Source organism: Anastrepha ludens, chromosome 5 (genome assembly GCF_028408465.1).
Source record: "Anastrepha ludens isolate Willacy chromosome 5, idAnaLude1.1, whole genome shotgun sequence".
NCBI classification, from domain to species: domain Eukaryota; kingdom Metazoa; phylum Arthropoda; class Insecta; order Diptera; family Tephritidae; genus Anastrepha; species Anastrepha ludens.
In genome coordinates this window covers 29,681,779-29,694,151 of record NC_071501.1, presented here as the reverse complement: position 1 = coordinate 29,694,151, position 12,373 = coordinate 29,681,779, and the positions used below count along the sequence as shown (strand labels likewise).

Genomic DNA, 12,373 nt, shown 5'->3' with positions numbered 1-12,373 from the left:
GCATTTAAAAGAGTTATGCCACGCCAATTTGCACAATTAAATATTACCTATCGAAAATTACTAAAAACAAACTGCTTTGAGGCGGTATTTGGAATACACGTGCATTTTGCTAGTGATATTTTTATATTATTTATATGGATTTCACTAGAAAGGATTTCTTCGAAGGTATATTGTGACCACCATAAAGAAAACAAGTTACCAAAGGTTTTCTACTCCCCATCCCAACCTTTCATCGCCTTTTGGCAAGCACAATCAACTTTATCAATTCTAGTCATTGAGTTAGCTTTTTTCTAAAGAGTTAGCTTTAGCTTTTCCTTATATTTTCCTAAGAAACACCTTTTTTTTTGTTAGAACAACTAGCAAGTACAGCACTCAGACACAATTAAGTCCATTGTACTGCACTCCAATTCCCTTTTAATTTTCTTCAAATCTACCCGACCTCCAAACCGAAGAAATCTGAGATCTTGTGGTGCCAAGGAGCCAAGGTGGTCGCTTCTTAATACATCAGTGCCAAAGACCTCAACCCTGGTTCGAGCGAAGGCGAGTCAGACGCACAGGAAGTGGTCCACCGTCTCATTCTCCTCTTCACAAGCTGAGCAGAGTACAATGACTGAGATGCCTACCTTTTCCATGTGCTTCGCCCAAAGAACGTGACCCGTCAACAGTCCAACCAGCTGTCTACAGTCCCTACTCCCAAACACCTACTTACTATACATTTTCTTTGCAAAATGTCACGCTGCTAGTGCTGTGATCCCAGGAGTAGCCCAATATGCTGGAATATGAATTAGATAAAAATTAAATTAAAATAAATAAATGAATAAAATATTTGCTAAAACTTGAATATTAATGAACTTTCTTTGACTTGAAAGATGTTTGCCTTTTTCTTCAAAAATTAATTAACTTTTTGGTCTGTTGTGAAATTGAAGTTCGCGCCTTAAGTCTTTCTAACTTTTCCTGCTTTCTATTATTATAATAAATATCGTGCTTTGAATTAAAAATTCTATAAAATCTAACTGTTCTTCTATTTTTTCATTACAGAAACTTTGCTAGCAGAACAACAACAAACGTGAAAATTAGAGCGTGAACTGGTCAGTCGCCACTCTACATACATCTGTACATATCTCGCGCTCGCCACAGATTCAGTAGCCGCAAACGCTCAACTAAATAAATGCAATGCGCGTGTAGCGTAAATTATTATTATGATAATAAATTAAGCTTGCCATTAATTTAGAAGCAAAACGAAGAAGTAGAGAAGCAGAAGCAGAGATAGCAAAGCAAAAGCACAACGCAAAGCAACGGACTAAAGTAGAAAAGAATCGCAGCAGAAGTAGTGTAACTAGCAAACGCAGAGCGCATACCAACTCAACGCATTGTAGCATGCAAAAACAATAATAATAACAACAACAACTTTAGCACTAAATTGTGAATTGAAAATATAATTATAATAAAATGGAAGTAGCCACCACAAACAATCATCATCACAATCATCATCATCTTGGACATCAACTGCATCATCCAGCGCATCGCTTGCCAATGGCTAAGCAGTCGCAACCGCAGCAGCAGCAACAGCAGCTACAGCAACAACAAAACAATCTTAGTCTCACAATCACTACACCAGCCACAGCCACAGATGATGCGTCAGGCAATGGCAATGTTGGCAAGAGCAGTTCGCCACGTTCACCCTTTCAACGTGAGGTGCGTGAATGGCAACGCATCGATCCAGATACGGGCGCTTTGCTTAGCGGCCGTTTAGAGGCCGATCGCTGGATTAATGGGCCGTTGAATAGTTACGGAAAGGTGAGTGCGCTTACAAATAATCACACTAATATATATAAATAAGCACATGGCCAATATAAGTGTGCACGTGTGAGTGTGCGTGTGCAAGTGTAGTTGCTGTGCTTGCGTGTGTAATTATGGTTTGTGTGGCAGGAGAAACATTGTGGCTAGAATTACGGTAGTAAATGTTGTTTAAGCGAAATGCTGTGCTGCACTTGATTGATTGCTGTGCGTAAACTATTGTAGACATACTTGTTGGCGGGTAAGTTTGTAATTTTAAGTTTGCCTTGCATGCAGCGCACACTTAATTGCAGTTCTCGCTTGCAGTGTGGCGGTTTCAGAAATGTTTGCAGCCAATTTATGACTGACTGTTGCACGCACACCTCAGACGCTATTCACTTATAAATATACTCCACTTATGCCACATTCGTGTGGTATGTGTGTATGTAATCATATATCTCTGTAAATATACCCTTTTGATAGACAACAAAATGAATGGCTCACAGCGTCGAGCTACTACGGCTCAACACAGCCCGTCGTGAATTGACTGACAAGTCGGCAAACACTGACAGCTCATCAAATGTTGTGGGCATTTTTGCACAATTTTTTCCACTCATTTATTTTTTATTTTTGCAACATATTACTATTATCTCATAGTTCTAAAGGTATATTGTATAAAGAACGTACGTATGTATGTATGTATGTGTGTGTGTGAGTTTTGGTGTAGGGCGTTGCGACTTTTAATTAAAAAATTGTCCCTTAAGTGATTTTGCAGTGTTTCGAAATATTTGCTGGAACTGCAAGGGAAGTTTTTATGCGTATGTACATACACACTAAGGATGTTGACCTCGGGATCCCGGGTTTTTAGCCCCTAAATTTCCGAGATTGTTGCAAGTAATATTTTATTTTAAGGTGAATTTGGTTGTAAAATGAAACATCTTTATTTATTCTTCTAAATCAATTTCATCCCCTTCAAAATAATCCCCTCTCGATGAAATACACCGATGCCAACGATTTTTCCAATCCCCGAAACATGCCAAATAGTCCATTTCCGGTATAGCCATCAGCACCTTCTTCGATTCAGCTTTTATCTCCTCAATCGACTCGAAACGCGTTCTCCGGAGTGGTCTCTTGAGTTTTGGGAATAGCCAGAAGTCACACGGAGCCAAATCAGGCGAATACGGTGGTTGCGGAACGATATGCGTGGAATTTTTGGCGAAATGGTCACGAAGAACGAGTGCAGTGTGAGACGGTGCTTTATCGTGATGCAAAAACCAAGAGTTGTTGGCCCATAATTCTGGTCTTTATAGACGAATTGCTTCCCGTGAACGACGCATAACGCTCAAATAATATTCCTTATTAACAGTTTGGCCAGGTGGAAGGAATTCATAGTGCGCCACACCACGAAAATCGAAAAAAAAACTGTCATCAGGACCTTTATTTTTGAACGACTTTGACGTGCTCTTTTCGGTCTGGCCTCGCCTCCTTCTTTTATTCCGATCATATCAGTAAGGTTTTTAACAGTCAACCGACGATTTTTGAGCACTAACTCCCTTACTTTATTGACGTGTTGGTCGTCTGTTGACGTCGATGGTCGTCCGGAGCGCTCCATGTCATCAACACGTTCTCGACCCTCTTTGAAGTCTTTGTACCACTTATAAACATTTTTCTGCGACATGGTCGAATCACCAAATGCCTTCTGCAACATGCTAAGCGTTTCCGCAGCCGAAATTTCATTCCGCAAACAAAATTTGATGGCACTTCTCTGCTCAATCAAATCAGACATTGTAAAAATCGAAAAATGCACTCTTGGTCGTTTGGTAAACTTCCGAAAATTTCGGGATTGTTGAAAAATAATACGTAATAGTTTGAAATTATTGAGAAGCAAATGAAATTGTGACCGAAAAATCTCATTTCATATAAAATTAAACTTGACTTAAACTTTTTAGCAGATACGGATATGTTTGAGCGTTTTTATTTCGTTTTTAAAACTTACGTTTTACTTGATTTTTTATATTCTCATGAATGAATTTCCGGGCACGTGACGGCATTTAGCCGACGAAATTAGTTCGTCGCTGTAAGTCTCGCGACGTCTGTCGTTCTGTGCGATAAAATACGCATAGGTGTAGTAAAAGAGTCACGTTTTCATTCAAAGACATTAGGGGACATTAGCGATGAAGTCTTATCTTCTTTATAATGTAAACTTACGATGTGAGTCGACGGTAGAGTCAGAACGAATTTCAGTTCTTCGATTCAGTCTCTCAGGGTCACTGCCAGAGGAATCAGCAGGATTTTTATTTAATATTTTATCCTACACACGATGGCTAAGCGATGATACGTTAGAAAGTGAGAGTTCTGACGAATATTACTTTGAATCTGATAAAACGGCAGATGACGGCATTACTTCGTCAATTTGAACGATACCACACATTGCCGGAACATGAAACGTATACATAAATACAACCAAACTTCTTTTTGCTGCTTTTTTTCAATTGTTTGTTTATTATTATTTTTTGATTTTAGCAAAAAAATTTCATGTATTAAATAAAGCCTTAGTTTTGTAACGTTCAACGTATTTATTTCTTTATTGCCCGTCGAGCGACACCTTCCCCAAAGGGTTAAAAAATATGTGAACTGCTTTCAGCCACAAAACGCATTTCTTTAGTTTTTTTAGTCTTTTCTGCATCGATCTGTTTTCGGCACACATTACCTGCCTCAAGTAAATTCGTAAGATGAACGCGCTAAACTATTATTAAATAACACCTGGGCTTAAAAGTTCCGGGCCTAACAAAAAAAGCAGGTTTTTCTTTTGCTCAAAATTAGTTTTATTCATCAAAGTAATTTCCAGCGCCGCTCTAACATTTCAGTACCAGTTTTGTAGAACGATTTTTCTTTTGCCTCAAAATAGAGCTCAGTTTCAGCGATAACCCCTTCATTCAAGCGAAATTTCTCACCGGTAAGCATTTTTTTAGGTCTGCGAATAGACAGCAGGCGGTAGGAATCAAATCTTTGATCCACTGTTTTGAAAAGAACAAAACTAGCGTCACTCTTAGCGCAATAGCTCACGAACTAATGAATAGAATACCATGAATCTTTAAGAACTGTAGGTTAGTTCTACTGAAAAAGAGGTGAATGCAATAAAACTAGTGCCATATATGTGTTAGACCCTGCACTTTCAGCCCATGTGTTAATAGCGAGTACAAATCTTTCATTCATTTGTAGTCCCATTTCAGTCGTACCTCGTGCCAGCTCATATGAAACGTGGTTTCCGCAAATGGAAACTGTTCTATTTAACAATCAACTGTAGTGTAGAAATTGAAAGTGAAAGAGCCCAAAAGAACTTACCTGACACGAAAAAATAATACGTATTTTTCAAAGGTTTGACTTACTTCTTTGAGGTTGAGCCAGCTAGGACGTTGCTTTAGTGATGTGATAAGTCAAAGGAACCAGTACCTTTCTTTGTTAGGTTCGTGAAAAAGTATTTAAGAATAGTAATAATGCACTACGCCTCAGCTACTCACTCCTACTTCTTGTAAAATAAAGGCCCAAAGTAAGTATGTACCGCCATCTGTTACGTCGGAGCTTTTCCGACTACTCAGGCCCGGCATTAGATGCTCTGATTAGTCTACCACCACTGGCTGAAACACAATGGGAATTGGTACGGCCCCTGTACGGCACACTACAACAGGGTAGGCATGGACTTCGATCCAACGGTCCTCGCCATGCTCCTTGACTCCATGCCATCCAGAGTCGTGCTAGACAAGAGATACAGTGTGGTGCTGTCAGAGGCTCAATTGTGGTGAAACCCTGAAAACTAACCCGGCAAAAACTGTTTTCGCATTTTCACGATTGGCTCCAGAACCGAGCACGGCTCCGGCTCTGGGGCCTACGTGGAATCTGGCTCTTAGAATGCCTGCATCTGTGTTTCATGCGGAGGTGTATCCGGTTCAAGAAGCGATTAACTTTGTTGAGAACAAAAGATGGAGAGGCAGATCTATATATGTCTGCAGCGACACCCAAGCTGCGCTCATGGCCTTAGACAGCCCCCCGACCACTTCAAGGGTAGTCGAGTTCTGTAAATCCAGGCTGACCTATGTCGGTAGACATAACAGCCTGATGCTAGCCGGGACAGGGTAACGAGATCTCTGACTCTTTAGCCAGACTGGGCTGTGAGGCCAACTTTTCTGGGCCAGAGCCCGTTCTGCCAGTCCCTTCTGCAGCCATTAAAGCCGCGGTAAGCAAACGGGTTACTCTAACCCACAAGCAAGCTTGGCAGGCTGAGAGAGGCTGATGTTACCTGTCATGTTCCTCCTGTCACTAAGCAGAGGGGACTGTGGGAGGCTGGTTGGATTGATGACAGGCCACTTTCTATGGGCAAAGCACATGGAAAAGGTGGGCATCTTAGACAGTGCACTTTGCCCAGCATGTGGAGAGGAGGATGAGACGCAGACCACTTTCTGCGGACCACCTTGGCTCCTTGGCACCACAAGATCTACTCAGATTTCTTCGGAGGTCGAGTAGATTTAAAGAAAATTAAAAAGAGAATCCTATTGCAGTACAATGGATTTAATTGTGTCTGAGTGCTGCACTGGCTAGTCTGTTCCGACAAAAAAAGTACGTACTTTGCACAGGACGCTTCGTTTTGCATAAGATTTTTTTTATATTTTGAAGCTTATCTCACCTGGAATGTTTTCTTGTTGGATATAAATTGCATAAATTTACAAAGTAGGCGAGCTTATAAGGCAAAATGTGTGAAAAAATTATAAAACGTATTTTCAAACTGAAATAAATCGGAGACCAGTAGGAGTACTGGGTTTTTGCGCTGTGTAACTTTAAAATGTTCGCAATCACTCTGCAATAATCAAGTTTACCAATTATTTCCTAATACTTTTAAAATTGAAAAAAAAAAATAGAATGGCATATTTTCAAAAAGTCGTCGTTTGTGGGTATATTCGCTGATTTCTATAACTGCTGGTTTGGTAAATTTATTTTATCTACTTCAAAATATGACCCGTCTGAAGCAACACAGATGTCCCAACGTTTAACGCAGTCCTCCATGCACCCCTGATAGGCACACGAAGGGATGGCCTTCACCTCCTTCGTCGCATTCTCTGTGATCTCCTCTATCGACTGAAATCTCCTTCTATGAAGTTGGAAACAAAACGAAGGCGCTAGGTGAATACGGTGCTTGCACGATGGTATTTACTTGGTGTTTGGTCAAATAATCCAGCTCTCGCTGGGCTCGGTGCAATGGCGCAAAATCCAAGAATTTTTTGCCCACATTTCCGGCCGTTTGCATCTCTCAAACGCTTCAAAACGGATAAATAATATCCTCTATTGACTGTCTGGCCCAATAGAAGGTACTCATGGTGTACTACGCCTAGGCAATCCAAGAAAAGAGTCAACATCACCTTCACTTTTGAGCGCCTTTGGCGCGATTTTTTCGGTTTCGGTTCGTCTTCGGCTTTCATGTCAAATTCATAGACCCATGCCTCGTCGCCAATAATTTTATCCGTTTCATGAAGGTTGGATCACTTAGGGCTTCCGAAATCATCTCCTCAGCAATTGTCCTTCGATGGTGTTTTTACATGAAATTCAGTTCCTTTCCAGGCAATCCAAGAAAACAGTCAACCCGGTACTTTTTGATCATAGGGCATAAATATTAGATGGGGTTGTAGTTCCTCCCCAGAAAATGCAATACTTGACTTTACAAGTATTAATGGTCAAAGTTAACTACTCATTTAGGTACTCTGCTGCACTCACAAGATGCATAAAAACTAAAGCCCCTCGTCCTCAATCACTAGTCACACCACTGTGCCGCACCAAATCAATTCGAGCATGAAAATGTCAATTTCATCAATTCGGCTATTCACTGCTTGCTCTTCTTCTTCTTCTTTTTCGTCTTCTTCTTCTCCTACTACCACCTCAACATCTGACACTTTGCTTTGCCTTTATAGTGCGCCGCTCCTGTCACTGCCACAACCAATCGGTTCTTTACGATGACTCCTATCTACCGCCATCGTAGCCATCATATGGATCACAGCCAATGCCGACAAATCAGCGCCAATTGAGTTTACAATATTTAACTTCTTTGCTTTTTCGCTTCAATTCAACCAGCGAATTTCATACATATCAGTGCTGCAGCCAGCCAACAAATCTATCTCCCTCATTGTATTTGCCAGAGTGGAACACTTCAAATTTTTTAAATAGGCACTTGGGATTGTGATTTGATGCTTTCGGTTACGGTTGAAAGTTTGCATGTATGTGTGTGTGTGTGTGTATGTGTGTGAGCATACCACATGCTGTGCGGTACGCTTTGATCACTGCCGCCACGATAAATTTCTTTTAACGGGTGAAGCTTCTTGTATATTTTGACGGGTCATGCTTTAACTAGCTGACAAAATGTTCGCTTGTTGCGAATATGTAGAGTTTTTTTTTTTGTTTTACTTTAATCTTTTCGAGGGTTTCAAATGTAGCCGCTGACTGCAACAGGAGCTGGAAATTTATTCTAAATATTTTGGTCTTTGATAGGGATTGAAAATTGACGGGAAGTCAAGAAATTTTCAAGTTCAATAAAGTGCCTTACAAGTGAAGTATTGATTGTAGAAATACGAATGTACTTAGAGAATCGGGCATAAATGAAGAGTGAGATTTTCAAGTGCTTTATTTAGCTGACAGATATAATTTCAAGGAAATGAACTCAAACAGAATTTTTGGTAATTTAGAAATTGGCAAAAATATTGAGCTCTAATTTAGCTCTTAAAACAAAAATAAATATCTGGAAAAAATACTTAAGAATCCATAACGAGATTTGTGAACCCGCTAAATTACTAGGTGATTCAATAAGTTTTGCGGTTCTATAAGCGAGTGCGTTGTTACCAGCCAAATTTATTTTGTGTTATGTTGGTAAACTCCTCATATGAACGAATATGAAGTTTCATTTCAACCTGTTTTTATTTATTGTAGAAAAATCAAATTTTATTTTTGGAAGGTTTAAAAGCAAAGGAATTTTACGAACGAGTGCTGAAAGTATATCAAGACTCTTCACTATCAATTAGTGCAGTAGAAAGACAGGTTACTGAATTTAAATGTGGTCGTACAAGCCTTGAAGGTGACCAAAACCTTCACCCACCTCAAACGTCCAAAATCAGCAACAACACCAGAAATCATAAAAAAAATACGGGAAAATCGTCGAGTGACTGAGAGAGATTTAGTAGAAGCCCTAGGCATCTCATTGAGCAGTGTAAGCAATATTTTGACTGAAGTATTGGGTTTCACAATGGGTGTGCACTAGGCCGGGTCGATTTGTGGGGAGGCAAAAAAATCGCCCATTGCTCTGTGAAAATATATTCTAGGGATCAAAATAAGAAACTTTGCCGAAGGAACCATACGTCTAAAACGAATTCTGATGTCCCCCAATTTGGGTCGAACTTTTTAGTTTCTTTTCTCATGTAAAGGCCAAAAATGGTGATATTTTGAAATGATTGTATGGGGAACCCCCCAGGGGAGTTCCAGGAGGTTTGCCACTGGCATGGGTGGATCGGCCGTCCAAAGTTGGTGGGGGTCGGTCATACATTTGGACTCGATTGGAGCACTCTAAATGAGTCAAAGTGGGATTTTCCGTTCGACCTAAATTGGGGGACATCAGAATTCGTTTTAGAGGTATGGTTCCTTCGGCAAAGTTTCTTATTTTGATCCCTAGAATACGATTTTCACAGAGCAATGAGCGATTTTTAAATCGACTCGCCCTAGTGTGCACAATGGACGCCGCCTTCGCTAACAATCGAACAAAAACACATTCACATGTGGATTTTCTCAGTAACATTTAGAGCATTTTCGAAAGGCAAAAGTGAAATTTATGCATCGATTCATCACTACGGATGAGACTTGGAGCTATCACTATGATCCTAAATCAAAGAAATAGACCAAAAATCGGTGTGAACCTGGGTCTTCGACTCAGAAACACCTCCTTGGTCCAAAAATGGGCCAAGAAGGAGTTAACATCAGTTTTTGCGGATGCGAAAAGAATTTTGTTTGTGGATTACTTGCAAACTGGTAAAGACAAAAAATTTTGAATATTAGAGTAACTTTTTAGACTAGGAAAGGAAGGAAAATTTCGTGAAGAAAGACCCAGTTTGTAAAAGAAAAAAAATCATTTTCATCGTGACATAAAAGCATAATGACATTGGCAAAAATCCATGCATTAAAGTTCGACTTGTCAGAGCATCCACTGTATTCACCATATTTGGCCCTCGGCCACTTCTATCTGCTTCCAGGCCTAAAATAAATTCAAACGTGGAAAGCGATTTTATTAAATGATGAGGTCATAACAGTTGAAGAAGCGTATTTTGCACCCCTTCAAGATTCTCACTTGCAAAGGAGGAGCGAAGGAGTTCATAAATGGAAATCTCGTTTGAACCAGTTTGAATATCAATCAAGGGGCCTTTACTGAATAATAAAGTGCATTTCAAATCATAAAATAGAGTTTTCCTTATCGAACTGCCGCTTATCGACTTGCCCTGCGTTAGCTAGAACCAAATGAAATGCTTAGGACCTCTACAATATGAGAAGTTCGAAAGCCTCTCGGGGTTAGAGCTGCAGAATTTACTTAGATTCGCAAAAGAGGCAGATAAAACAAAGCCACATAAAGCTCTACCTCCTTCTGGTAACACTAAGTAGGTCTATGTGATAGATTTCAGCCAGCTAAGTCAACCTAATCTAACCTATCGAACCACAAAACTTGTTGAACAACCTAGTAATAGAAAGTTACCAAAGGTTTTGAAACCACTACTTCGCGAGTTAAAAGAGCATCATTCACTACTAGGACAATATAACCTTGTGTGGACCGTCTAACGATGGATTGAAAAACAATTTTATGGAAGAAGATTTATTGTGGCTTTTTTAGACCATTATTTATGATAGCTCACATCACCAAACATCTTTTTAGGGTAAGAAGAAAATTGATTTGTTGTTTTGGCATTAAGAGTGTATATCTTGCAAGGAAATTTTAATTTTATACATACATAAATATTCAGTGAAACCTCCCTTAGGTGGACACTCATTGCCAATCTCCTTGTCCTTGCAAAGAATACACTCAAAAGAGGGTAACTTCTTGCGAAACATAAGATTTGGTATAGAAATAAATGGAGGTGTACTGCTAATAGAAGTGTGAGTTAGGAGAGGTTACAAGTACACCCTTTTTGGTTGTTTAGCCGAGTCCCTGCTTCCATTTGTGGTGTGTGTCTTGATGTTGCTCCACAAATGGAGAGTCCTACAGTTTCAAGCCGACTCCGAATGGCAGATATTTTTTATGAGAAGCTTTTTCATAGCAGAAATAGACTCGGAGGTTTGCCATTACCCCCTGAGAGGTGACCTCTATTAGAAAAAACTGTTTCTATCCTTTTGGTGCTCCATGCGCAAAAATTCGAACCTGCGCATTTTCAAATGCTAGCAGTCATTCAGCTAAAAAATGTATTTCAGTTTCCGAAATTTATCGAAAGTATTTCTGCAAACATTAACCGCATTCGCTTATCCAATTTATTCGATCTATCGGATAAGAGTTATTCGACTTTTCGGATGAATTAGTGCATCTCTACTCCCAGATATATTACGAATACCCCAAAATTGATTTCAGTTATCTTCGGTAGGAAATATGATGCTCTAATCCCAGATAGAGATCAATGGGTAAGTTCGGAGAACCCATTAACGGAATTTCAGCACACTCTCTACACCGATCCATCCAAAACTAGTGATGATGATGAGGTAGCGGATCTGGATGGTATTTAGATGAAGACACTAAATACTGCTAAGCTACAAGAGAGATCGCTAAGGTATTATCGGTATTATTAACGGAAATACGGTAGTAGTATTGGAATTTACAGTGAGAGTCAAGCTGTGACTAATCCACGTTGCTCTTCGAAATTAGTCGATGAATGTCAGACAACACTGAACTGAAGCATTGCAAAACCCAATAAAGTTTGTCTTATTTGAGTGCCTGGACGCTGCGGTATTACAGGGAACGAGTTGGCTGATAAACTGGCTAATGAAGGCACTGCAAGCATACCACTAGGCCCTGAACCCTTTCTAGGTGTCGAGTCTGCATCAATTCAACTATGGATTGACGACTTCATGAGGTCGAATTATAACAGACGTTGATCTGAGTTGCACTCCTGCAGAGTAGCCTGAATGAACTAAACAGAAAATTGGCGAACTTTCTCCAAAAACTTAGTAGGAAGAACCTGAGTGTACTGATGGGTTTACATAATCACAAGGTCCACCGCCTGGGATCAGTATATGGCTACCATGCGAATCATTGGCGACCCAATATGCCTATCCTGTCTTGAGAATGAGGACACTGCAAACCATTTTCACTGTAGTTGTCCGGCGTTTTCGAGAACTAGACATCAGTTATTGGATTGTGATGTATTGAATATGGATAAAGTTGATATTCTCCCTCTTCCTGGTCTCTTAAAATTCAACAATGAATCTAAAAGATTCGCTGAATAGTGGCCTCAACCCCAATTTGAGGGTCTTACCATCAATTTTGTATCTATCCTGTCTCTCTATCCTTTATACTGTAATCTACCTGGGTGTAGCA

The 12,373-nt window shown here is 39.9% G+C and overlaps 1 protein-coding gene across 7 annotated transcripts in view; it reads left to right on the top strand.

The window, feature by feature from the left end:
- Positions 1–12,373, top strand: part of LOC128864375 (pneumococcal serine-rich repeat protein) — a 116,312-nt gene that overhangs the window by 27,406 nt on the left and 76,533 nt on the right. For all 7 annotated transcript variants that reach the window (XM_054104006.1, XM_054104007.1, XM_054104001.1 and 4 more), the window contains exon 2: positions 1,039–1,797. In XM_054104006.1, the coding sequence (XP_053959981.1) occupies positions 1,450–1,797 (348 nt within the window). In that variant the 5' untranslated portion in view covers positions 1,039–1,449. The remainder of the gene's footprint in view (positions 1–1,038; positions 1,798–12,373) is intronic.